The 25,030-nt window shown below is 52.1% G+C and overlaps 1 protein-coding gene across 2 annotated transcripts in view; it reads right to left on the bottom strand.

Moving 5' to 3' along the window:
- The window catches only part of GLB1L2 (galactosidase beta 1 like 2), a 28,752-nt gene that overhangs the window by 522 nt on the left and 3,200 nt on the right, over window positions 1-25,030 (bottom strand). The window contains exons 1-18 of one of the 2 annotated variants that reach the window (XM_077249546.1): window positions 21,510-21,666; window positions 13,073-13,270; window positions 12,463-12,531; window positions 11,364-11,459; window positions 10,783-10,891; window positions 10,048-10,140; window positions 7,094-7,175; window positions 6,877-6,941; window positions 6,307-6,391; window positions 6,088-6,225; window positions 5,467-5,547; window positions 4,065-4,171; window positions 3,670-3,816; window positions 3,217-3,288; window positions 2,284-2,362; window positions 1,801-1,888; window positions 556-667; window positions 116-232 (exon numbers count right to left, since the gene is read on the bottom strand). In XM_077249546.1, coding sequence (XP_077105661.1) covers window positions 116-232; window positions 556-667; window positions 1,801-1,888; window positions 2,284-2,362; window positions 3,217-3,288; window positions 3,670-3,816; window positions 4,065-4,171; window positions 5,467-5,547; window positions 6,088-6,225; window positions 6,307-6,391; window positions 6,877-6,941; window positions 7,094-7,175; window positions 10,048-10,140; window positions 10,783-10,891; window positions 11,364-11,459; window positions 12,463-12,531; window positions 13,073-13,270; window positions 21,510-21,580 — 1,809 coding nt within the window. In that variant the 5' untranslated portion in view covers window positions 21,581-21,666. Of the gene's footprint in view, window positions 1-115; window positions 233-555; window positions 668-1,800; window positions 1,889-2,283; window positions 2,363-3,216; window positions 3,289-3,669; window positions 3,817-4,064; window positions 4,172-5,466; window positions 5,548-6,087; window positions 6,226-6,306; window positions 6,392-6,876; window positions 6,942-7,093; window positions 7,176-10,047; window positions 10,141-10,782; window positions 10,892-11,363; window positions 11,460-12,462; window positions 12,532-13,072; window positions 13,271-21,509; window positions 21,667-25,030 lie in introns of those variants that run through there. The other variant, XM_077249547.1, reaches the window with a different exon arrangement.

The raw sequence follows: 25,030 nt of genomic DNA, 5'->3' as shown, positions 1-25,030 counted from the left end.
CCAAGAGATGGAGACCCCTGAGAGCTTATATACTCTATGTAACCTGAACCCCTTACACCACAGATGAGGGGGCACCATGATGGGGGGGGGGGATCAGGAGAGTGACGCTACTCACTGTATTGACTCCCAGCCACAACCAGGATCCTGGTAAATAAAGCGTCTCTTGAGGACCTATATCCCAGTATCGGCCCAGGTTCTTCCCATTTACAAACACTGCTCCTTTCTTCCATCCCTGTAACAGAACAAAGCATCCGAGTGCTCGGGTCTGAACACAGAAGAATGGTGAGAGAACATATCGGTACGGAGGTCAGAAAACATACACATATAGGAGGGCATGCACGAGGGGTGCGCACGTAGTGGGAGATTGTAGAGAGGTATAATAATAACGTATAGCCAAGCCCGGGACGGTCACACCGCTGAGAGCTGGACCCAACCCCCGATACAAAGGCCACAGCCCAGTGGGTCAGACTTCGGACTCCCTTGTTACCTTTGCACCATATACTGGGGATCAGGGGAGTCACTGACACCGGCAGATAATTCCCAGAACAGATTTACCTTCATAGACAGGAAGGTGTCCCCCGGGGAATAGGTCACCTGGAGCACTCCCTGGCAGAATACTGGACCCGTCTTCTCCTCGCTCACATCCGACCACTGGATGTTGTCCAGACTTGTGGAAAATAGAGGGAGAAGATGATGCCATGTATTGTGGAAACCCCTCCAATATGCACCCATAGACCTGCACCCAATGCCCTGCCGTAAATCCCCCCCCCCCCGCAGTTTCCATACGTCTGTGCTCTACCGTATATCCCCCGCAGTTCTCATATGTCGGTGCTCTGCCGTCAATCCGCAGCAGTTTCTATACGTTGGTGCCCTTCTGTATATCCACCACAGTTTCCACACGTCTGTGCCCTACCGTATATCCGCTGCAGTTTCCACACATTGGTGCCCTGCCGTCGATGTGCCGCAGTTTCCATACGTCGGTGCCCTGCCGTCGATCTGCCGCAGTTTCCATACATCGGTGCTCTGCCGTCGATCTGCCGCAGTTTCCATACGTCGGTGCCCTGCCGTCGATCTGCCGCAGTTTCTATACGTCGGTGCCCTGCCGTCGATCTGCCGCAGTTTCCATACATCGGTGCTCTGCCGTCGATCTGCCGCAGTTTCCATACGTCGGTGCCCTGCCGTCGATCTGCCGCAGTTTCTATACGTCGGTGCTCTGCCGTCGATCTGCCGCAGTTTCCATACGTCGGTGCCCTGCCGTCGATCTGCCGCAGTTTCCATACGTCGGTGCCCTGCCGTCGATCTGCCGCAGTTTCCATACGTAGGTGTCCTGCCGTCGATCTGCCGCAGTTTCCATACGTAGGTGTCCTGCCGTCGATGTGCCGCAGTTTCCATACGTCGGTGCCCTGCCGTCGATCTGCCAGTTTCCATACGTCTATGGCCTGCCATATACCCACCCCAGTTTCCATACGTCGGTGCCCTGCTGTTGATCTGCCGCAGTTTCCATACGTCTGTGTCCTGCCATATATCCACCCCAGTTTCCATACGTCGGTGCCCTGCTGTAGATCATGGCAGTTTCCTCTGGGATGGGAGGTGTAGTGGTAAGTCAAAACCATCCATTGCCATGAGATGGACCAACACTGATGACCTAAGTACACGTTCATCCTGGCTGCCTACCCGCCACTGCAGCCGCCATTTTGGTCCTAGTGAAGGCGGCTCCAGCACTTGAATACAGGGAATGGGATAAAATGCAGCGCATGAGGCCCGGGGTCTACGTGTGGCACGGACGGATGCCGCTCTCACCTCCTGATGAAGGTCGAGTTCATATCCAGACTGTAGATCTTATAATTCCTCAGGGGAACATCTCGCAGGAAAACGTCACCAACAAGACCTGAGTTGGGAGTAAAAGGAGAGACCGGGTAGAAGATTAATGACCGGACGGCCAGATGTCGGCTGTGGCCTCACTGACATCTTTGGGCCTATGGGGGAAGGGGTGGTTATAACATGCAGGGGCACATGTGCCACCTCCGATGCACCGCAATCCCTTCAATCACGGATCGGTCGGGAGCGGGGCTGTCACCAGTCTGACATTAATAAGTCAGAGCAGGGAGCGCCCCCCGGAGGCAACTACAAGCAGACGGAGGACAGGAGTTGTGATCTGTAGATGAAATGATGGGAAGAGTTGTTCATATCTAGATGATGACCTCTAGAACCACAGGGACCTGTCACCTCGTATGCTGGAACTTGTAGTTCCCAGACAGCCATACACTTCTTCCTCTTAGATACCTTTGCGCTGATCATTTATTCTGACTCCGTAATTTACTCGGCCGCAGTTTTCTACCAATATCCGCAGCTTTCTGTAACCCTGGGGCCGAAATGAGATCAGGATTAGTGTGCGCCGTGTTCACGGGTTCTCAATATTATATATAAAACTCTGCGACCTTCTATCACACGGACTCCACCTGCTCCACAAGAATGGTGCCATTCACTGACCGCAAGCAGAGGCAGAACCCCCCTTGGCCATTGCTCACCAATATGGCATCATGGCTTGTCGGGCCGGGTTTCCATGCTGCGGCTGCACGATTCCAGGTGTTACCTATAAGATTGTGCCGCCATCGGCCACCATATGCAGGTGCAGTTTGGGGCGTCATATGGTCGGCGGCCATCTTCTAGCGTTGTATGCACATGTATGAGCAGGGTATCGGACCTTGCTTGCTGTCACTGAATGGAAACACGTTGCTCGCACCTCTGGGTTTACTGGGCGCAGCTTGAGGCCGATCCCACACTGCATGCGGAGGGCGATGGCCGTGCAACTTCAGGTGACACCTTAGTATTCTGGCAGCCATCGTGGCCGCATGCAGCAGCCGCAGCGCGGAGAATCGGCCATGATGCTGTATCAACTAAAAGTCATCACGGCAACTTCCCTGCCTCTGCTTGTTGTCACAAAATGGAAACTTACGTCTGAAGAGCGTGAGACACCTGGAATGTTCTAAATCTGCAGAAAAACTAGAAGACGTTTTCAGTAAATGAAAAGAAATATAAATGCACAGAAAAGAAGGCGGCGAATTCTGTGTAACCCGCGGCGGTCGCAATCACCGAGTGTAAACGGCACAGAACCAGCAGATCTCTCCTGTGAGGGCCGGGCTGTCAGTCCGCGCTGCGTACACACCGCTGCTCTTGGTCCTGTACACACCGACATGACGGACGCAGATTACTTACCGGGACCTCGGCGATGTCCAGCTCTGTGTTCTTATAATCCACAAATCCCACAGACTGACCGCTGACGAAAACCTGCAAAACCAAGAGGAAGCCGGTCACACTGAACATGCACTGGACGGCCACCAGGTGGCGCAGGAATGCTGCCAAGAAACCACAACAGACGAGATGGGGGAGATCAGTGTAGGGCAGCAAGAATGCTGCCAGTCAGCCAGCGCTGCAGCCAATCACTGAGCTCAGCCCTTGTAATGGCACAAGCCACTGAGCTGAATGATTGGCGGCAGCGCTGTTGATGTGACATCATCAAGTCATTAACTGAGACTGGCAGCGCTGGACCCGTGGAGGGTGAGTAAAGCACAGTGGGTTTGTGCTTTACTGTAAACTGCACCTAGGGACAGCACTTTTAGGACAACAGAACACCCCTTTAAGAGGTTCAGATGTAAAGTCCGTCCTCACCTGAGCGCGGTCACGGACGTTTCCTCTAGTCTGGAACTTTCCGCCGCCGTATATGACCGTCTCGTACAGGGTGTAGCCGTAGGACTGGCCATTTCCTTCGTTCACCGGCAGGTTCTCCATGTTCACTGGAAGCTCAGATTTATACGGCTGCAGACACAGTAGTCACTGCATTATATCTCGTGCTAGAAACTTTCCACCGTTTTGTGTACACAGCTCCATCACCATGTACAGAAGCCACGAAAAGGGGAGCCGCTCATGTCAGTAGGATCAGACGACACCGCAGCGTGGCGACACAAGCCTGCACCGGCGTGGGGTCTCCTCCACCGTCACATCTTGGGTATATACATGTAACGGCCGTCCCCGGAGGGTGGAGGACACATATATACATCTCCTACCTCTCCGATCAGATGCAGTGAGTCCCACAAGGACAGGCTGCGTTTCAGCGTCACGGCCCCATATGTGGACTTTGTGATCAGCGCCGGTGCGGGGGGAAGCGGTGCGGCTGCGGGAAAAAGAGAGAAAATCTTATGGTCTTCATTGTATAATGGGGAGATGTCAACAGCTACCAGAGAGGACAGATTATGGGACCCCCAACCCATGAGTTATACCCCAAAGGTGACGAACAGCTCACATCTGAGGTCGCTGCAGGAAAATGCAACTATGGCAGCAAAAACTTTATAATAAAAGGCGGCCAAACCTGCCGATGTCTGGGGAAAGGATCACCATCCAGTGTGAGTGAGTGAGGAGAGCGGGAGTGGGGACCGGACGGAGGAGTGGGGAGGCAGAGGGGACAGAAGAGGGGTCCGGACAGAGGAGTGAGGGAGGCAGAGGGGACAGAAGAGGGGTCCGGACAGAGGAGTGAGGGAGGCAGAGGGGACAGAAGAGGGGTCCGGACAGAGGAGTGAGGGAGGCAGAGGGGACTGAAGAGGGGTCCGGACAGAGGAGTGAGAAAGGCAGAGGGGACGGAAAAGGGGTCCGGTCAGAGGAGTGAGAGAGGCAGAGGGGACGGAGGAGGGGTCCGGACAGAGGAGTGAGGGAGGCACAGGGGACGGAGGAGGGGTCCGGACAGAGGAGTGAGGGAGGCAGAGGGGATGGAGGAGGGGTCCGGACAGAGGAGTGAGGGAGGCAGAGGGGATGGAGGAGGGGTCCGGACAGAGGAGTGAGGGAGGCAGAGGGGACGGAGGAGGGGTCCAGACAGAGGAGTGAGGGAGGCACAGGGGATGGAGGAGGGGTCCGGACAGAGGAGTGAGGGAGGCACAGGGGATGGAGGAGGGGTCCGGACAGAGGGGACGGAGGAGGGGTCCGGACAGAGGAGTCCGGACAGAGGAGTGAGGGAGGCACAGGGGATGGAGGAGTGAGGGAGGCAGAGGGGATGGAGGAGGGGTCCGGACAGAGGAGTGAGGGAGGCAGAGGGGATGGAGGAGGGGTCCGGACAGAGGAGTGAGGGAGGCAGAGGGGACGGGGGAGGGGTCCAGACAGAGGAGTGAGGGAGGCACAGGGGATGGAGGAGGGGTCCGGACAGAGGAGTGAGGGAGGCACAGGGAACGGAGGAGGGGTCCGGACAGAGGAGTGAGAGGCAGAGGGAACGGAGGAGGGTCCGGACAGAGGATTGAGAGAGGCAGAGGGAAAGTGAGATGATAGGATGAAGGGTCCACAGGGAGGATAAGATGGATGGTGGGAGACTGAAGGGTCTGGCAGCGGCTTGTCTTTGCTGAGTGTGTGACGGCTTTCTTATGTGTATTACTGTAACACCAGATAGTACTCCCCCCAGCATGGCAGCAGGGAGGCCGCACTTACTGTACTGTTTGCTGAACAATTCCTGTAGTTTGAAGTACTTGGAGGTGTAATCTCCGGCCTCGGTCAGTGGAGCGTCGTAATCTGGACAGAAGAGGCATAAAAACACAATATAACAGAGCGTCATACAATGTGGACTCCTATCGGAGATTAACCCTTTATATACAATTATCACAGAATTCATGCGACTTCTCCCACGTTATCAGAGACTGGTGATCAGCGGCGTCGCCCTCAAAGCCCGTGGACAGAGGCGACATGGTTTTTCAAAGAAAGCAGCCATGTTTTTGTAATCCTGGCCGATTGTCCCTACAACAAGGTTAGACACAATTACTGCTCCCCACTGCCTCCGGCATGAAGTCTCACATACACAGGGAGACGCTGCAGCTCCCGGTATTTAATTCCTTTCTCCATGTTTTTTAACAATTGAGAAGGAGCGGCCCGGAGTGCAAGGGGTCCCGGAGTGCAGGGGGCCCGGAGTGCAGGGGGCCCGGAGTGCAGGGGGCCCGGAGTGCAGGGGGCCCGGGGTAACTAAGTGAATATGTAAGATGACATGGTGCCCTAATAAGTGTCAGAGGTGGCGTCGCATCCTCCGGCATGGCCGTCCCTCCCGCACCTCGTCCTCACCATAACTGGTGACATCGGCGCGGTATTCATGGAAGTGCAGCGCTCCGTTCATGAACCCAAAGTTGGTGCCGCCATGAAACATGTAGAGGTTAATGGAGGCTCCTTTAGTCAGCACGTCGGACACGGTGGAAACCATCTCTGGAAAGACAGAACTGCAATAAACGGCCTCGGACATTAGTGAGTGCATCACTGACCGGCATTCAGAGAATCGATACTTACGGTCAACATCAAAGACGTGATGATCCCCTCCCCAGTAGTCAAACCAGCCGGTCCAATACTCCATCACCATCACTGGCATGTTACCCTGCAGGGCGAGAGAGGCTCGTTACACCCACCGAGGTGACCCCTCATCTATGGGGAGGAGGTGGAGAACGTCTCTACACATTCGTAGAGTCTGGAACTGACGGACAATGCGCCATTACCCGATTTTACCAGCATTATAGTGCGACCACTTTCCATATTGACAAGGGGAATGGTAAACACCCAGGTTTCAATCTTTCTCCCGACATTTCCAGGAGGAATAACAGAGGAAAGTAAAGTCCTAAGATATGACGCTTGTGGTCGGGCCTGGACTTGTGGCTGTACTATGGCCGATAGCACAAGCATGGAATAAATACTAGCAGGCATATAGCCGAATGGTGCGACTATGATCCCTGATGGGCTGGGGCTGTCGTAAGCCCTGTGTACATATGTGCGGTAATGTTTGCAGAGCACTTGTACATTTTTCCACTTGCGGTCAGTAAGAAGCGAGCGGCGCCGGACAACCAGCGCCTGACACGTGTGCCTTACCTGGATGGACTCTAGATACGTGAAGAGGATGGGCTCAATCTTCTGGAAATTGATGGTGGCCAGGACTGTGCAAGGGAAAAGCAAAGGTTATAAAGGATGACGAGTGAGAAATCCATTACACCCTCATGGTGAAATCAGCGCATACCAAAGTCGACATAAAGCGCTCGCCTTTAACGCCCAGAAAAAAAAATAGTAAACTCTAGAGATCCCGTCCTACCTCCTTCCATACTGCCCGAGCTGATCCCATCCTTATTGTCGGAGGTCAGTAACGTTTCCACAATCCCGCGGCGCAGCAGAGCCTGCAGCGACAATGTGCACCAGCCTGATATTTACTAAAAACAATAGATGCTGCCATATTGAACACTTATAAAAGGAGAAAATTATTATGTGCATATGGGGCCGGGAAGCTGGGAAATAATAATAATAATTATAATTATCGGGGTCCCTTATGCACGTAATGCAAAAAGAAATTAGCAAAAACGGAAAGAGAAAGACCATTCAATGCTCCGGCTGCTACTTCACTTCTTGGCCATTTTTTATTTTTCTGCTTTTATTTTCCGCCTTCCAAGAGCTGTAATGTTTGTATTGTACCTTCCCCTACAGTCACAAAAGATTTGTTTTCTTGCGGGACAATTTGCATCTTTTCCTGACACCGTTCATTTTAGTGTATAACTTACAGGAAAAACATTACAAGGGTGCAAAAAAAATGAAATTCCACCGTGATAATGTTTTTTCAGCGTTCAGTGGAGCCATACGAGAGCCGGTTTGTGTCTGCAGACTGTCCTTATATTATAGATTTTTTTTTTTTTTTAAACGACTGTCTGCACACACAGACCAAACTCTCAGATGGCTCCATATTTGTTTTTTGGGTGTTTTATGGTGCTCACCTTTGCTTGTTCCTTTGCACACTTTGTTCTATGGGTGAGTACACTAATGAAACCAAGTTTATAGAGTATTTAGCCTTATTGACAAAGCTTTAGCTTTTTTCCTTCGACAATGGCGCTATGTCAGGGCTTGTTTTTTTTTTTTTGTGCTGTCATTTCAACTGATACCATTTTGGGGTCCATATGAGATTCTGAGGTTTTGGGAGGGGGGGAGATAAAGTTACAAAAAAAGTGAACCTGGAATTTCATTTTTTTTCCTGCATTGTGACATTCACTATAAGGGATAAATCTAAGCACATTTAATTAGTTTGGACAATTCTGCATCTTTTGTTTTTATTAATCCCCTTGGAGGACTTGATGACCTAAACACAATACACTACAAAGCTGTAATAACAGTGTAACGTGATCCCCGGCCACATGATGGGCTACAGCAGAGGTGTCAAACTGCATTCCTCGAGGGCCGCCAACAGGTCATGTTTTCAGGATTTCCTTAGCATTCCACAAGGTGCTGGAATCATTCTGTGCAGGTGATTAAATTATCACCTGTGCAATACAAGGAAATCCTGAAAACATGACCTGTTGGCGGCCCTCGAGGAATGCAGTTTGACACCTCTGGGCTACAGAATGGACGTACTCCGTGGTTACAGCTTATGAAATGCCGCCGTCACGTGTAAGAGCTGCGGCGCCCGTGTGTGGTGTATGGTGGATCACTGCGGCAGCGACTTACATGATGACCCGAGCGGCAGAACAGGATTCAACAGGTAAGTAAAGCTGCTTTTATCATTATCTCGCCCTCCTGGAAAACCAGGGAGTGAAAAAGTTCTCCAACTTTCTAATAAACTTTGCGTTGAGAGGGATAGGCATACTCTATATGAATCCCAGGGCGCGTATAATTGTGAATAATTCCATCTCTGAACCTTTTGCCTTACACAGGGGAACCCGTCAGGGGTGTCCTCTATCACCGGTTCTCTTTGCCCTTGCTATAGAGGCTCTGGCAATACGTATAAGGTCCTCCTTGGATATTAAGGGTATAAATATTGCGGGTCGCGTGGATACCATTGGTCTTTATGCTGATGACATGATAATATTTATGGATAAAGTAGAGGAAGCGATACCACGAGTAATAGCGACTATAGATAAATTTAGTAAATTCTCCGGTCTCTATATAAATTGGGATAAATCTACTCTGTTGCCTCTTTCTCATACCCCAACGCCCCGTCTTGAAGCTCTCTCGTCGTTACCCATCGTCTCTAATTTTAAATATTTAGGTGTCCATATGTCCCAGCATAGTCGACTTGACCTACAACTTAATATCTACCCATTATTGGATTTGGTCAAATCTAAATTTGCAATTTGGAACAAACTCCCACTTTCGGTTGCTGGCCGTATTAATCTAATTAAAATGATATTGCTCCCCAAACTTAGCTATTGCTTTCAACACAGCGCTATTCCAATACCTAAGTCTTTCTTTGCGAATTTAAACACGTCCTTTATATGGGGGAAGCCCAGGCCCAAACTTAAAGGGACTCTGTCACCTGAATTTGGAGGGAACAATTTTCAGCCATAGGGGTGGGGTTTTCGGGTGTTTGATTCACCCTTTCCTTACCCGCTGGCTGCATGCTGGCTGCAATATTGGATTGAAGTTCATTCTCTGTCCTCCGTAGTACATGCCTGCACAAGGCAATCTTGCCTTACAGCCGGCTTCTTTAGCAATGACCTTTTTTTGGCTTCCCCTCCTTGTGGAGTGTGTCAGTGACGCCTTCTGGACATCTGTCAGGTCAGCAGTCTTCCCCATGATTGTGGAGCTACTGAAACAGACTAAGGGACCTTTATAAACACTTAGGAAGCCTTTGCAGGTGTTTTTTTGTTAATTATTCTAATTGACTGAGATAATGACTTTTGGGTTTTCATTGGCTGTAAGCCATAATCATCAACATTAACAGAAATAAACACGTGGAATAGATCACTCTGTGTGTAATGACTCTATAGAATATGAGATTCACTTTCTGTACTGAAGAACTGAAACAAATTCACTTTTTGATCATCTTCTAATTTAGTGAGAAGCGCTTGTAGTCTGCCTGACACATTGCAGCAAACGACCAGCGCTTTCTCTACACTGGACACACTTGTGCTACCCCTGAGAACGCAGCTGGGGTGTTCAGATTCACTGACTGCAATCAGGTATTTTGAAAATGAAGAAGATGTAAAATTGTAAGTGATTTACTGAGATGAAGGCACTGACCCGCAGACTGCGAGCCCGGACGCTGTGACCGGAGGCCGCACTCACCGTCTTTATGAACTCCATGTAGTTGGCGTCCTTGGCGTACGAGCCGTACTCGTTCTCCACTTGCACCGCGATGATTGGGCCTCCCCTGGTATACTGCGGAGACAGGTTTTACATTTAGGATTCCTATAAAATATCCCGTCTCTTTAGTCCAGATTTAGGATTGTACAGTGTGAATAATCCCCGTCCCACTGCTCTGATAAGCACAAAAAAGAACCGACGCCCATCATGGAGAATACTACAACCGTAGTACAACTGAGGAACGGCCCCGATTCCCATCAGATACACATTCCTGTGTCGCCACATCAGAGTTGTGCATGAAGGGGGCTGGCTGTTGATTTTAATGGCCAAGCCAGACCCCTTCTTCATCACAGCTGATGTATAGACATAGAAGGGAGGTGAACGATGAGGATCCATCGACTTGGCCCCGGTCTAGTCAGCACTGACCCCCGTCCTGGAGGACAAAATTCTTCAGTGAGAGGTGTAAGGCTGGGTGGACAGAGGGTGTACGTGCAGTGGATTTTATGGGTGGAAAATTTGCTGTGAAATTGCAGCATTGAGGAGATTTCACAAAACCGAGATCCACAGCTAATAGTGGGATGTGCAGCAGAATTTCCACTGCAAAATCCGCATCAGGAAATTCCGTGGAGGACACGTCCCATGGGAACAGACCCCAATACCAGTCACCTGGTGCCCGACTGCTGCTCAGAGCTGGGGATGTGATGAAGGTGCACCCACCTGATGTCGGACCACCCTGGGGAGCAGGTGATCGAAGTAAGCCTCGGTCGCCTCGGCGAAGCCTTTGTAGGTGGTCCGCAGCTGCATGTCCTGGTCCTGTAGTAGCCAGCTGAGAGACACGGACAGTGAGCGTTACAGGACCGCCGATCGGAACATCCTCATTTTTCTCATTTACAACCACAGGAGTTTCTGGCTCAGATTGTACGCCGTGCCGTAAGAAACACCTAGACCTCCCCAGAGCCCGAAAAGCTCTTCCACTTCGTCTTTCTCCCATTATCTGGTGCTGTGGTGATGAAGCATCGAGCACACGTGGTCCAGCATCCTCCGGGGGGGCGGCCCGGCATTCTCCGGGGGGGGGGGCCTCTGGCATTCTCCGGGGGGGGCGGCCTTTTATCCTCCAGGGGGCAGCCCGGCATCCTCTACGGGGCGGCCCGGCATCCACCAGGGGGCAGCCTGGCATCCTCCGGGCGGTCGGTCATGTGGCTGTCCACATGGTGCTCAATACTCAGGACGACGGCACATAGGAAGCGTCGCTGATGTCATGCAAGAGGACATTTCCCGGTCTTTGCGCGTGAACTCACCTCGGCAGCCCCCCGAGATCCCATTCTGAACAGATATAGGGTCCTGGACGTAAAATCACCCATAATCCCACCTCAGCAGCTGTGTCCAAATATGACCTGTAGGGGGCAGAGGAGATGAAGAAGAGCAAGAAGACAAAGAAGCGGAGGCGCAAAATCAGAGATTCTGGCCGATCTATGAAGTGACTGACGAGCGACTGCACGTTTCTCATGTGTCGCCCCTTCGCTGGAGCCCTCGGCTTTTTTTCTGGCTTCCAGAAGCGCGTCTAGTCCGAGCCTCCTGTGCTGGCGGTAGTGAACATGGTGGTGTGTGAACATGTTCCTACAGACTTGTTCAATGTGCAAGTAGCCCATGTGTTTCTGGTTCTATAATGGTTCTCTTGTTCCTACAAGACTGGGGAGTCCACCACTCCTTGTGGGTCATTTGCACAAAAGCTGTTCCATCCAGCGTGTCCACATGGATATTCCCTCTCTGAACCCTGCTCATACAGGTACTATACAGATGATCAGGTTTTTAAATACATCAGATAGGGATTATATACATTAGTTAGGACTGCTCTATATAGGTGTACCTTGACGATTGGTGGAGCAGCTTAGTATACATTTTTTTTTGCAAAAACACGTATCAACTAAATACCCTGTTTTTTTCCATCTTTTGACTAGCACTTGCTTATTACTGTAATATTTTTTTTTACTACAGAGTATTTTTGGCCTCACTGTGCTCTTTTGTGTCTTCAAGTTTCTTGGTGGTGTGAACATGTTCCTAAAGACTTGTTCAATGTGCAAGTAGCCCATGTGTTTCTGGCGGTAGGCAAGGAAGGGGCGGACGAGACGTGCGCGCCCCGTGTGACTGCTCTGTGCAGAGGAGGAAAACGGAGGTGACCAGTGAGGGGGACGACATGAGAATGCTCGGGAGCCCCCATACACAGACTGTTGGCTGACGGCCCCCCAATATTGGCAGGATCGGCCGACATTGTCTCCTCGGTTCCTGAGTTAGTGGCTGATAACAGAGCACAATAGACTGTACACAGATGAGTGGCGAGGTGTCATCTTTGGGGGGCGCACAGAGGCAGCTCGGCCCCTGCCGCACATGTGACATTACCTGAGGTCCAGATTTCCAGAGAAGTCAAACTTGCCCCTCTGCGGCTCGTGCAGGTTCCAGGACACGTACCTAGGACACACGAAGGGTTCGGTCACTGATACATCACACAGCAGTGCATTGTGGGCGTTAGCGGGGTCCGCACTCTCCTCAGCCCCCATACACGAGATGCTGGGCTGGTTACCGTCATGTGTGCAGGGGCCACAGGTTCATAGGTCACAGAATCCGGATCAGATCGGAGCTCGACCAAACAAGTGGATGATATTCCAGAAACCCCTCCGAGGGGCGTGTGGTCACTCTGCACAGCAGATCCGGATGTGAGCGCAGATAACGGGCCGCGCCATGTGACACCTATAACGGGCCGCGCCATGTGACACCGATAATGGGCTGCGCCATGTGACACCAATAACGGGCCACGCCATGCGACACCGATAACGGGCTGTACCATGTGACACCGATAACGGGCCGTGCCATGCGACACCGATAATGGGCCGCGCCATGCGACACTGATAACGGCCGCGCCATGCGACACTGATAACGAGCAGAACCATGAGACACTGATAACGATAACGGTCTTTGGCTGCACCCCCATATGCCGCCACGTGGTACGTACGTTGTGAGCGTGTTCAGCCCGCAGGCCTTCATCTTCATCATCCGATCCATCCAGTATTCCCTGGGGACCCGGAAATAGTGCATGGACCCTCCCAGGATCCTCAGTGGCTCGCCCTCCAGCAGGAACTGCCCGTTCTCTGCCTGCAGACCCTTATGGTGGCTCCACATCCTGAAGGAGAAGGAATCCTGGAGGTACGGCCTGCGGGTGCGGAGAGCACAACGTTACCAGAAATGTCAGTGCTGTGGACACATGCCTCCCCCATACACAGTGCAGTACGCAGCCTCACTGTGCTCTGCAGGGCCAACGACTCCGCAAAATTCAGCTTATTTCTTATCTTGGAAGTCAATGTCCAAGTCTGCGAGGCGCATCTACAGGCCAGCCATTAACAGGTTAATCAGAGGCATAATCAGTAAGTCCTAAGGGTACTGTCACACAGTGGCACTTTGGTCGCTACAACGGCACGATCCGTGACGTTCCAGCGATATAGTTACGATATCGCTGTGTCTGACACGCTACTGCGATCAGGGACCCCGCTGAGAATCGTACGCCGTAGCAGATCGTTTGAAACTTTATTTCGTCGTCAAGTGTCCCGCTGTGGTGGCATGATTGCAGCGTGTAACAAAGGTGTGCACGATATTCCCAATGTCCCGTATGACTTCTACATCGCAACTACGTCATGAAATTATCGCTCCAGCGCCGTGCATTGCAAAGTGTGACCGCAGTCTACGACGCTGGAGCGATAATCAAGCGACGCTGCAACGTCATGGATCGTGCCGTCGGAGCGATCAAAGTGCCACTGTGTGACAGTACCCTAAGGAGTCTGTACCAAGGATAAAGATATGTGACAAACTAGGACCCCCAGAGACTCCCAAAACAGAGCGCTACATTACCGGCCCGAATATCCTCCACTGCTCCTTTCATGGTCTATGGGCCTGCGGGAGACAGCGGAGCACAGCGCTCCTCACTGACTACGGGCCTGAGGGAGACAGCGGAGCACAGCGTTCCTCACTGACTACGGGCCTGCCGGAGACAGCGGAGCACAGCGCTCCTCACTATGAACGTAATACATAGACATCGGGGCCTCCAGCGTGAAATGGCTGGGCCACCTTTGTTTGAGCCATCGGTGGGGGTCTCCCCACCCGGACCACCTGTCTTTGGTGTTGGTAGTGTCCTGCTCAGTAGAATCCCCCCCAGGACTGAGGTCCCCTGCACAGGAGGATTTCCTAGTGCTGCCTTCCCTGTTGGTGACAGACGGTGACCAGACCGCGAGCGCGAATATTGACATTTCCATTGGAAAGATCTGCTTCATAGAATGGCTGGAGAAAGCAGTGCAGAGCCAGGACACAAGTGTAACAAAACCTCAGCTGTGGAAAGCATGAGGGCTGGACGAGAGGCAGTTAATGTCCCGACTAATATCAGAGGAGGGGAGACTTGTCCGTAGCGGCAGAGCGGAAGCCCCATTATTACCGAGGAAAATATCCAAATTACACAGTGTACAGTGTATAAACACAAACACATTACAAGTCTCTCCGGGGGGCCGCAGAGCGCAGACCAGAGGGGGACATGTAACCAATTAACCCTTCATTTACAAGAAGAAAACAACAGAACCACTAACCTGCCAGAAATACTGTGATCAATGGACGGGACAAAGGGAGGACAAAGTACAGACCGAACGTGACAACAGGGGGCCCAAAGCACAGACTGGACGGGACAAGGGGGGACAACGTACAGACCAGACAGTACAAGGGGGGCCAGAAGCACAGACCGGACGGGAAAAACGAGAGGGGGGAGGGTTGCGGGGGCCCAGAAGCACAGACCGGACGGGACAAAGGGGGGGGTGAAGCACAGACCGGACGGGACAAAGGGGGGGGTGAAGCACAGACCGGACGGGACAAAGGGGGGGGTGAAGCACAGACCGGACAAGGGGTGACAAAGTACAGACCGAAGGTGACAAAAGGGGGTCCAAAGCACAGACAGGACGGGACAATGGGGGACAAACTACAGACCAGACAGTACAAGGGGGGCAGAAACACAGGCAGGATGGAACAAAGGGGGGCCCAAAGCACAGACCGGAGAGGACAAGGGTGGGGGAAGCACACACCAGACAGAACCAAGGGGGGGCCCGAAGCACAGATCGGAGGGGACAAGCTTGGGGCGAAGCACACACACCGGATGGGACAAAGGGGGGGCCTAAAGCACAGACCGAACAGGACAAAGGGGGGAAGCACAGTCCGGATGGGACAAGGGGGGCAGAAGCACAGACCGGACGGGACAAGGGGGGCAGATGTACAGTCCAGATGGGACAAGGGGGGGGGGGGGGGAAGAAGCACAGTCCGAACGGGACAGAGGGGGGGGGGGGGGGAAGAAGCACAGTCCGAACGGGACAGAGGGGGCAGAAGCACAGACCGGACGGGACAAGGGGAGAAGGAGCTAAGCACAGACCAATAGGGACAGGGGGAGGGAAGCACAGACCAGACTGGACAAGGTGAGGGAGGGTGAGAGGCACAGACCGGGGAAGACAAGTTGGGTGAGGGTGGGTGAAGAACAGTCAGGACAGGGGCAAGGGGAGGCTGAAGCACAGACAGGATGGGACAAGGGAGGGACGAAGCACAGCCAACCGGGATAAGGGGGAGACGAAGCATAGACAAAACGGGATAAGGGGGGGATGAAGCACAGACCAAAAGGGACGGGAAGCACAGACTGGACAACGAGGGGCCAAGGCACAGACCGGTCGGGACAACGGGAGATTGAAGAACAGATCAAACGTGACATGGAGAGGCACTGAAACACAGACTGGAAGGAACAAGAGGGCGAAGCACAGACTGGATAGGATGGGGAAGAAGGGGGCCCGACACCCACAGAAACGGGGAAGGGGGAGCCCGATGCATGCACGATCGGGAAAGAAGGAGGTCTGACACACGCACGAACAGGAGCGAGTGAGGAAATGTTGCACTGCCTCTAGAGCCCGACTACTGCACCCAATGTATTATATATTGTCAGAGTCGCTCCATTTTATACCGCGGCTCTGGAGGAGATATTTATACGTCTTACTGTTATTAATAAGTTTCCGAAAGCAGCGGCGCAGAGAGCAGGATGTGCGGGTATAACGAGCCCTGCCGGGGCCCACGGGGACAGGCTGATCCATACAGCCCCATGGAGCGATGGGTAGCGGGGGTTGTGGTATTTATGCGGCCTTATATCATGGTGCGGAGGGGGATAATGTGCGATATCCACTCCTCTCAAGGGGCGATGTGAGGGAGTAAAGCAATCACAAGGTAAAAATGCTTATTCCCGGGGATGTAATTATGGAGGTAGCAGGAGGCCTGAGAACGTCCCTGGTGGAAGGAGCAGCCGGCGTCCCCCTGGGAGGGCGCTCTGCAGAGCAGGATGACAGAGGCAACAGAGGCGAAAATACACAGTGACACGGGGCAGCCGGCCACAGGGAGACCCTCCACAGACCCCCACAGGCAAAACAGTCATGAAATCTATTCTATCAAACCACTGAGAACTGAACGCCGCTCATTATTGAAATTCATTTTTTCAAGTCACTGTTCTTTTTAGAACCTGTGGTTTTCATTGCTTTTTTGCACTAAATTCTTCAAAATGGCGCAAACGGCTCATGAATTTTGCACTATATAAAAAATGCTCTTTTTTGTCTTTTACCTATTTTACAACTTTTTAGTGAACAGTCGCACATTTCGCAAACTGGCACCAAAATACCTGCAGCCTGTAATCATCACTCCTGGACGACACAGTCCAAATCCGAAAACTTTTTAAAAAGTCGCATTTGATGAATTCGCTAATAACATCCAGAAATGTCTGTTTGGCCTAAAAATCAGAAAATCAAACAACATATGATTTAAAAAAAAGGACAAAACATTTGTGGCAAATCCAAAAAAGTAAATAATTGAGAAATATTCACGTAAAAAAACTGGTCTCATCCTGGACATCAGGACCCCAGACAGTGTGATCGGTGCGGGGAGCATACGGGCGACGGTGGATAATGCGATCGGTGCTGGGAATATACGGGCTATGGTGGACGGTGCGGGGATTATATGGGCTATGGTGAACAGTGTCATCGGTGCTGGGAATATACGGGCGATGGTGGATGGTGCGGGGAGTTTACAGGCGATGGTGAACAGTGCCATCGGTGCGGGGAGTATACGGACGATGGTGGACGGTGCGGGGCCTATATGGGCGATGGTGGACGGTGCGGGGAGCATACAGGCGATGGTGGACGGTGCGGCAATTATACGGGCGATGGTGGGCGGTGTGGGGAGCATAAAGGCGGTGGTGGACAGTGCAACAATTATACGGGCGATGGTGGACTGTGCAGGGAGTATACGGGCGATGGTGGACAGTATCATCGGTGTGGGGAGTATATGGGCGATAGTGGATGGTGTGATCGGTGCGGGGAATATACGGGCGATAGTGGATGGTGTGATCGGTGCGGGGAATATACGGGCGATAGTGGATGGCATGATCAGTGCGGGGAGTATACGGGCGATAGTGGATGGCATGATCAGTGCGGGGAGTATACGGGTGATAGTGGATGGCATGATCGGTGTAGGGAGTATACGGGCAATGGTGGATGGTGTGATCGGTGCAGGGAGTATACGGGCAATAGTGGATGGTGTGATCGGTTCGGGGAGTATACGGGCAATGGTGGATGGTGTGATCAGTATAGGGAGTATACGGGCGATAGTGGATGGTGTGATCAGTGCGGGGAGTATACGGGCAATAGTGGATGGTGTGATCGGTTCGGGGAGTATACGGGCAATGGTGGATGGTGTGATCGGTATAGGGAGTATACGGGCGATATTGGATGGTGTGATCAGTGCGGGGAGTATACGGGCGATAGTGGATACTAGTGTGATTGGTGTAGGGAGTATACGGGCGATAGTGGATGGTGTGATCGGAGTAGGGAGTATACGGGCGATAGTGGATAGTGTGATCGGTGCGGGGAGTGTACGGGCGATAGTGGATGGTGTGATCGGTGCTGGGAGAATAAAGGCGATGGTGGCTTTATGTCTCTATGGTCGTCTATGGGGCTGTGATCCTAGCAATCCCCTTTAAGGGGCACTATAAGTAAATCTATTGCATCATTGGCCAGATGCAAATTCCACCTGTGACATTTGCATGGGATTAGATGACACTGTGGTTAGTACAAGGTGCCGTGTGTCCTGGAGAGGACAGCGCCCTGTAGGAACAGATCACAGGACAGGCTGCCCTTCCCCCATACAAGGACCCAGCGCAGCACAAAATCTGGCCTCCACCACGAGGGGTTAAAAAAGACAATATCAGAGGACCATGAGGGCTCATCCATGATACAGAAGCACAGGTCGTCCAGAACAACCAATCAATTCCTGATAACAAGATGTCTGCTTGCTGTCAGTAGATAAGAACATTTTCTGCTTACAGTCCTGCTCACAGCTGAAGGTTTGCTACTATTGTGTCCAGTCCGGACAATCCTCCGACATAAACCATCCAGACAGAACATATAAACCCTCGTTCAAGGCTCCATCTGAGGCGACGTCTTCTTGGCAGGTACGAGTGCACGGTCTCCCACACCCCTCTACCCAAGAAGACGGGCCTGAGGCCAGAGATCCCGCCTGCCCCTCCACACTGAAGGCTCCATCAAGGATTTGGTTCAAATTCGATTTTTTGATGCCTCAGTAATACGACAAAATCTCGAACGTGATGTGAACCCGGCCATAGACTGAAAGGTCACCTGCAAAAATGCATTGTAACAAACCCTCAGCTGTGAGAAGTGTTAGGTGTGGGCAGGATAATAAGCTGCACACTGATCCGACAACCTAACTAATATAGTTTCTCCACGCAGACAAAAGCTGCAAATATCCATATATAATGTCACAGGACTGCTGGCTGTGAGGTCACACCGCATGCACCGGGCATAGGACTGCTGGCTGTGAGGTCACACCGCATGCACCGGGCACAGGACTGCTGGCTGTGAGGTCACACCGCATGCACCGGGCACAGGATTGCTGGCTGTGAGGTCACACCGCATGCACCGGGCACAGGACTGCTGGCTTTAAGGTCACACCGCATACACCGGGCACAGGACTGCTGGCTGTGAGGTCACACTGTATGCACCGGGCACAGGACTGCTGGCTGTGAGGTCACACTGCATGCACCGGGCACAGGACTGCTGGCTGTGAGGTCACACCGCATGCACTGGGCACAGGACTGCCGGCTGTGAGGTCACACCGCAGGCACCGGGCACAGGACTGCCGGCTGTGAGGTCATACCGCAGGCACCGGTCATACCGCAAACACCGGTCACAGGACTGCTGGCTGTAAGGTCACACCGCATGCATCGGGCACAGGACTGCTGGCTGTAAGGTCACACCGCATGCACCGGGCACAGGACTGCTGGCTGTGAGGTCACACCGCATGCACCGGGCACAGGACTGCTGGCTGTGAGGTCACACTGCATGCTGGCTGTGAGGTCACACCGCATGCACCAGACACAGGACTCCTGGCTATGAGGTCACATTAGATTACATGTTTTCATGTGACCCGAGAGGTGACAAGAAGAGGGTGCCGGACTGTCCTGTGACCCCCAAAGGTGACAAGACGAGGGCGCTGGACCGTCCTGTGACCCGAGATGACAAGATGAGGGCGTCGGACCATCCTGTGATCCAAGAGGTGACAAGACGAGGGCGCCAGACCGTCCTGTGACACGAGAGATGACAAGATGAGGGCGTCGGACCGTCTTGTGACCCGAGAGGTGACAAGACGAGGGCGCCAGACCGTCCTGTGACTCGAGAGGTGACAAGACGAGGGTGCCGGACCGTCTTGTGACCCCAGAGGTGACAAGACGAGGGTGCCGGAGCGTGCTGTGACCCGAGAGGTGGCAAGACGAGGACGGTGACAAGAGTAGGGTGCCAGACCGTCCTGTGACCCGAGAGGTGACAAGACGAGGGTGCCGGACCGTCCTGTGACCCGAGAGGTGACAAGACGAGGGCACCGGACAGTCCTGTGACCCGAGAGGTGGCAAGATGAGGGCGCTGGACCGTGCTGTGACCCAAGAGGTGACAAGATGAGGGCGATGACAAGATGAGGGTGCCAGACCGTCCTGTGACCCGAGAGGTGACAAGACGAGGGTGCCGGACCGTCCTGTGACCCAAAAGGTGACAAGACGAGGGTGCCGGACTGTGCTGTGACCAGAGAGGTGACAAGACGAGGGTGCCGGACTGTGCTGTGACCAGAGAGGTGACAAGACGAGGGTGCCGGACCGTTCTGTGACCAGAGAGGTACATCTACTAAAGTGCAGTCTTCTGTCACAGCTGCAGACACCACATTACTACAACTGTAACACAACCTCAGCTTTGAGAAATACATGCTCTGTCCAGGTTTTCATAAGTTGCCATTCACTGACAGCAAACAACAATCCAAAATACATCAGTGGAAACCCCCCGGCGGGTTGTCATGACAACTGTGATCAATTAAAGGAGCAGTTGAGCTTTGGCAGCCTAAATTGTGGTGGGGTTAACAGTACAGATCCTTGGAAAAACCTCTGCAAAAAAAAGTTATGGGGACATAAAGATTTATTTTATAAACGAAAAAAAGTCAACCCTTAAAAATCACACGCTTGGTGTCGCCGAACCGTCCTGCCCTCGAGAATCCCGTCACCGGGTCACTGTCACCGGGTCACTGTCACCGCACAACGAACGCCGCGAGAACCAGACCAGAAAGCAGCGGCGTCTCCCCATTCTTCCGCACTTGCTTTTTCGTTCTCTGCATTTTAAGGCAAATAAGTCTGTGCCTGTACCCGACCACGAGCCTGACCCTGAGCTCAACCACAAGCCTGAGCACGACCCTGACCACGAGCACAAGCCTGAGCACGACCCTGACCACGAGCACAAGCCTGAGCACGACCCTGACCACGAGCACGACCCTGACCACGAGCACGACCCTGACCACGAGCACGACCCTGACCACGAGCACGACCCTGACCACGAGCACGACCACAAGCCTGAGCACGACCACAAGCCTGAGCACGACCCTGACCACGAGCACGACCACAAGCCTGAGCACGACCCTGACCACGACCACAAGCCTGAGCACGACCCTGACCACGAGCCCGACTGTGATCACAAGCACGAACTCAAGCCCGATCACGGCGGCGACCCTGACCACAAGCCCGAGCACGACAGCGACCCTGACCACAAGCCCGAGCACGACAGCGACCCTGCGCCGGAGACTGGGAATAAAGAAATGTTCTGAATCTAGAAGGAGAAAAAAAAAACACTAAAAAAAAAATAAATCACACTGGTCATGAACGGGTTAAAGCCTGCTGTTTGTCCTGCGCCTGGTGCCAATACTCTGATCCGCTGATGAGGGTTGTTGTTGTTCTCACAGCCCGGGACCCCCGGGACTACAGGAGCACAACCCCCAGCAGGCAGCGGTGTTACCTGAGGACCACGAAGGCCAGCAGCAGCAGCAGGCACAGGGCGCTCAGCCGCCGGCGCTGCTCCCGCCTCATCTCTCCGCTCCCTCCGCCTCACAGCTCCGCTGCCACCGACACCGAAAACCGCCACTTCCGGGTCACCATGGCAACTCCAAGCGAACCTCTAACAACGCCTGCTGATTGGATACATCAGTCCCGCCCCCTAGAAGCAAAGCCAAGGCTGTGATTGGCTGTTCTGATCAAAGCTCGGCTTTGATTGGTTGCAAGGATTTTCGCGTCCTGCAGCTGTCATTGTCAATAAGGGATCTAGCCAAATGTTATAAATGCCGCGGCCGGTGACTAGAGGAGCGGCCTCACCCTGCAGCTACCGGCACCGTGTCACTACGATATGCAACCTAGCCATCAATCAACCAATCACAGAGCAGCTTACATTTCTCAAGAGCAGAATGCGAAATGCGAGCTGAGCTGTGATTGGTCGCTATGGGCAACAGGGACAATTTTACAATTTTTATTTTAGATATTTCCAAAGTCTTCAAGGGGGTGAAGACCCTAAAAACAGCAGGTGGGGACCCCCAAAACAGTAGGCTTGGGACCCCAAAAGCAGCAGGCGGAGGCCCCCGAAAACCGGGGACCCCAAAAACAGCAGGCGGGGACCCCCAAAACAGCAGGTGGGGACCCCGAAAGCAGCAGGCGGGGACCCCCAAAGCAGCAGGTGGGGACCCCCAAAAGAAGCAGGCATGGACCCCCGAAACAGCATGCAGGGACCCCGAAAAAGTCGGGGACCCCAGAACAGCAGGCGGGGACCCCGAATGCAGCAGGCGGAGGTCTCCCATAATACGAACCCCTAATAATGTGACAATCTGACATTTTTCTCCCCTGGCCTCATCCTTCTCCCGTCTCCGGCAGTTTCTTGTAGTTTTGAGCGACTCCGATCATTTTACCACATAATGTAGTGAGACACGAGGGGAGGAAATCCACTGGGTGGAATAGTGAACCCCGCGCCCTGTCGCCGTTGTTTTTTGGGTTTCTTTTTCTGCCGTTCTTCCTGCAGTATATATAAGCAGAAGCCTCGATTCTCTCGGTCGGACGATTACGGCGACACCAAACATGCAGCTTCTTCTTTATGTCAGTGATGAAAAAAACCTAAAATATTTGAAAAATGAACCTGTTTTTTTTTTGCAATTTTCTGAGAGCCGCGGTGTTTTCCGCTCCCACCCATGACCCGGTGTGAAGGCCGGCTGGTTGTGCGCCGAGCTGCCCTTTTGTTATTTTTATACCTGGCCGCTTTTCATCATCCTTCTTCGCTGCATTTTTCTTCTTTTACCACACGAATTAACAAATGTCATACTTTGATAGAGCGACTTTTGCGGGTGTTTATGTTTTTTTTAGTTTCTTTATTACAGGGGGGATTAAAATTGTTAATTTTTTTTATTGTCACACATTTTTTTTCTTTTATTATTATTTTAATAATAAATCCTGTGATATTACAGTCAAGCCATAATAGCTTGCTTCTTTATTTTATATTTTTAGACATTTTTTTGCTTATTATTTTAATAATCCTGTGATATTACAGTCCAGCCATAAGAAATAGCTTGCTTCTTTATTTTATATTTTTAGACATTTTTTTGCTTATTATTTTAATAATCCTGTGATATTACAGTCCAGCCATAAGAAATAGCTTGCTTCTTTATTTTATATTTTTAGACTTTTTTTCCTTAATTATTATTTTAATAATCCTGTGATATTAAAGTAAAGGAGTAAGAAATTGCAATTGTAATAACAGAGGACTGCGTCGTACAGCTAAACTCACGGTCTCCTAAGAAGGACAGGGCAGCCATAGTGGTTTTTAGTAGGCCCCCAGCCACCATGGGAACCCAATGGAGCGCCATGATCGCAGGGCAGGGGCTAGGCAATGGCCGCATGGAGTAACACACCCTAAATGCTGCAGAGACCCATAGTGGCATTTAAAGGGGTTAACTCGCTATCATTAGTGGCCAATGCCGGATGTATAACATCTCCTGACCCCGCTCCGTACACAGAATCCTGACCCAAACGTCCAGGGGTTAATTAAAAAATGGCGTAATTTGCCCCAAAACGGTTCCAGTGTAAGGCTAGGGTCACATTGCGTTATGTGACCGCGTTTAACGGACTACGTTACACCGCGGCATAACGCGGTGTAACGTAGTCCGTTAACGCCGCCATTGCCTGTAATGGCGAACGCATCACTAGCGCCCGCCCACATTGGGCGTGCGATGTGCCGTCATTTGAGTGACGGCCCGCGAACGCTGCAAGCAGCGTTCGCGGTCCGTTCCTCGCTAGCGCAGATCGGGGATCTGCGCTAGCGGGATCGGCTAACGCGATCCCTTTTGGAACATTGCGTTAGCGCAGTCCGTAGCACTATGCGCTAAACGGACTGCCCTAACGCAATGTGACCCTAGCCTAAAGGTCTTTGTTCAGCGCCATTTTTTCAAACGGTGACGACCTGTCCAGATTGTGCGACTATTCTGCAGAGATGCCCAGAACCTATACATACAACAATCTGCATTCCTAAACGTTCGCCGCTCCCCCTTTTCTAGGATTTATATATTTTTGAAATTTTGGTATTTTATTTTTTAATCCTAAAAAAAAAAATGGACTAAATGAAAATAATTCATAAAAAACTGGGCTGAGACATGTAGGCCGGGCAGTGACCTCACATGAAAGTAAAAATGTCGCCTGCTGCGTCTCATGTAGACTCCCCTGGACGGTCCGCAGTGCCGAGCCATGTCCGCCAGACAATCCGAGAATGGACCCTCGAGAAATCCTCAGCACAAACTTGAGGGTTGTGGTGAACGGCGAAGATTATGATGGAATTCTATGTAAGAGTTTTCCATCCTACAAAAGTCCCCTAGAATAACCCGGTCAGGTGCAGGAACCCAGCTTTCCACAGACCCAGACGGGCATCTAGCTGCTGCCGTCATGTTCCTCCGCAGAGCAGCGGGCGGAAAAAGAAAGGGTTAACCCCAACGTGAGCAGCAGGCACAGTACACAGGTGCCGCCATGTGCCAGCAAAACAAGTGACGGCAGTTTCCAGAGACCCAGATCGCCGAGGGAAAAAGACCGCAGCGCAGAAGATCAGACACAAAGGAGCGGAGAAAGGCTGTGAGATGACGCCGGCGGTGTCTCTAATATTCTGCTGAGCGGAAGGATGGAGTCTCCAAATGTCGACCCTGGACTTTGGCTCTCATTATATTCATCTACATTCTGCGGCAGATATAACAATATAATGTGAACTCGGTCAAAGAGCCAATGGATCCGACCAATGAGATGTCACCTCCAGCACCCGCGGTCACATCCTGCAGTGGATCCAGCTCTATGTGAGCAAGAGAAGACCCAGATCTCAGCACTGCGCCGAGAGACGGCACAACGGGGAACAGCAGTGTACAGATATTAATGAAAAGGGTAACCAATAAGACATCCCATAATCCTCCATACAGTATATACAATCTGGATCACTTATCCTGTATTATACTCCAGAGCTGCAGT

Source organism: Ranitomeya variabilis, chromosome 4 (genome assembly GCF_051348905.1).
Source record: "Ranitomeya variabilis isolate aRanVar5 chromosome 4, aRanVar5.hap1, whole genome shotgun sequence".
NCBI classification, from domain to species: Eukaryota; Metazoa; Chordata; class Amphibia; order Anura; family Dendrobatidae; genus Ranitomeya; species Ranitomeya variabilis.
Note: the sequence above shows the minus strand (reverse complement) of the source record. Positions and strands in the feature narration are given on the sequence as shown.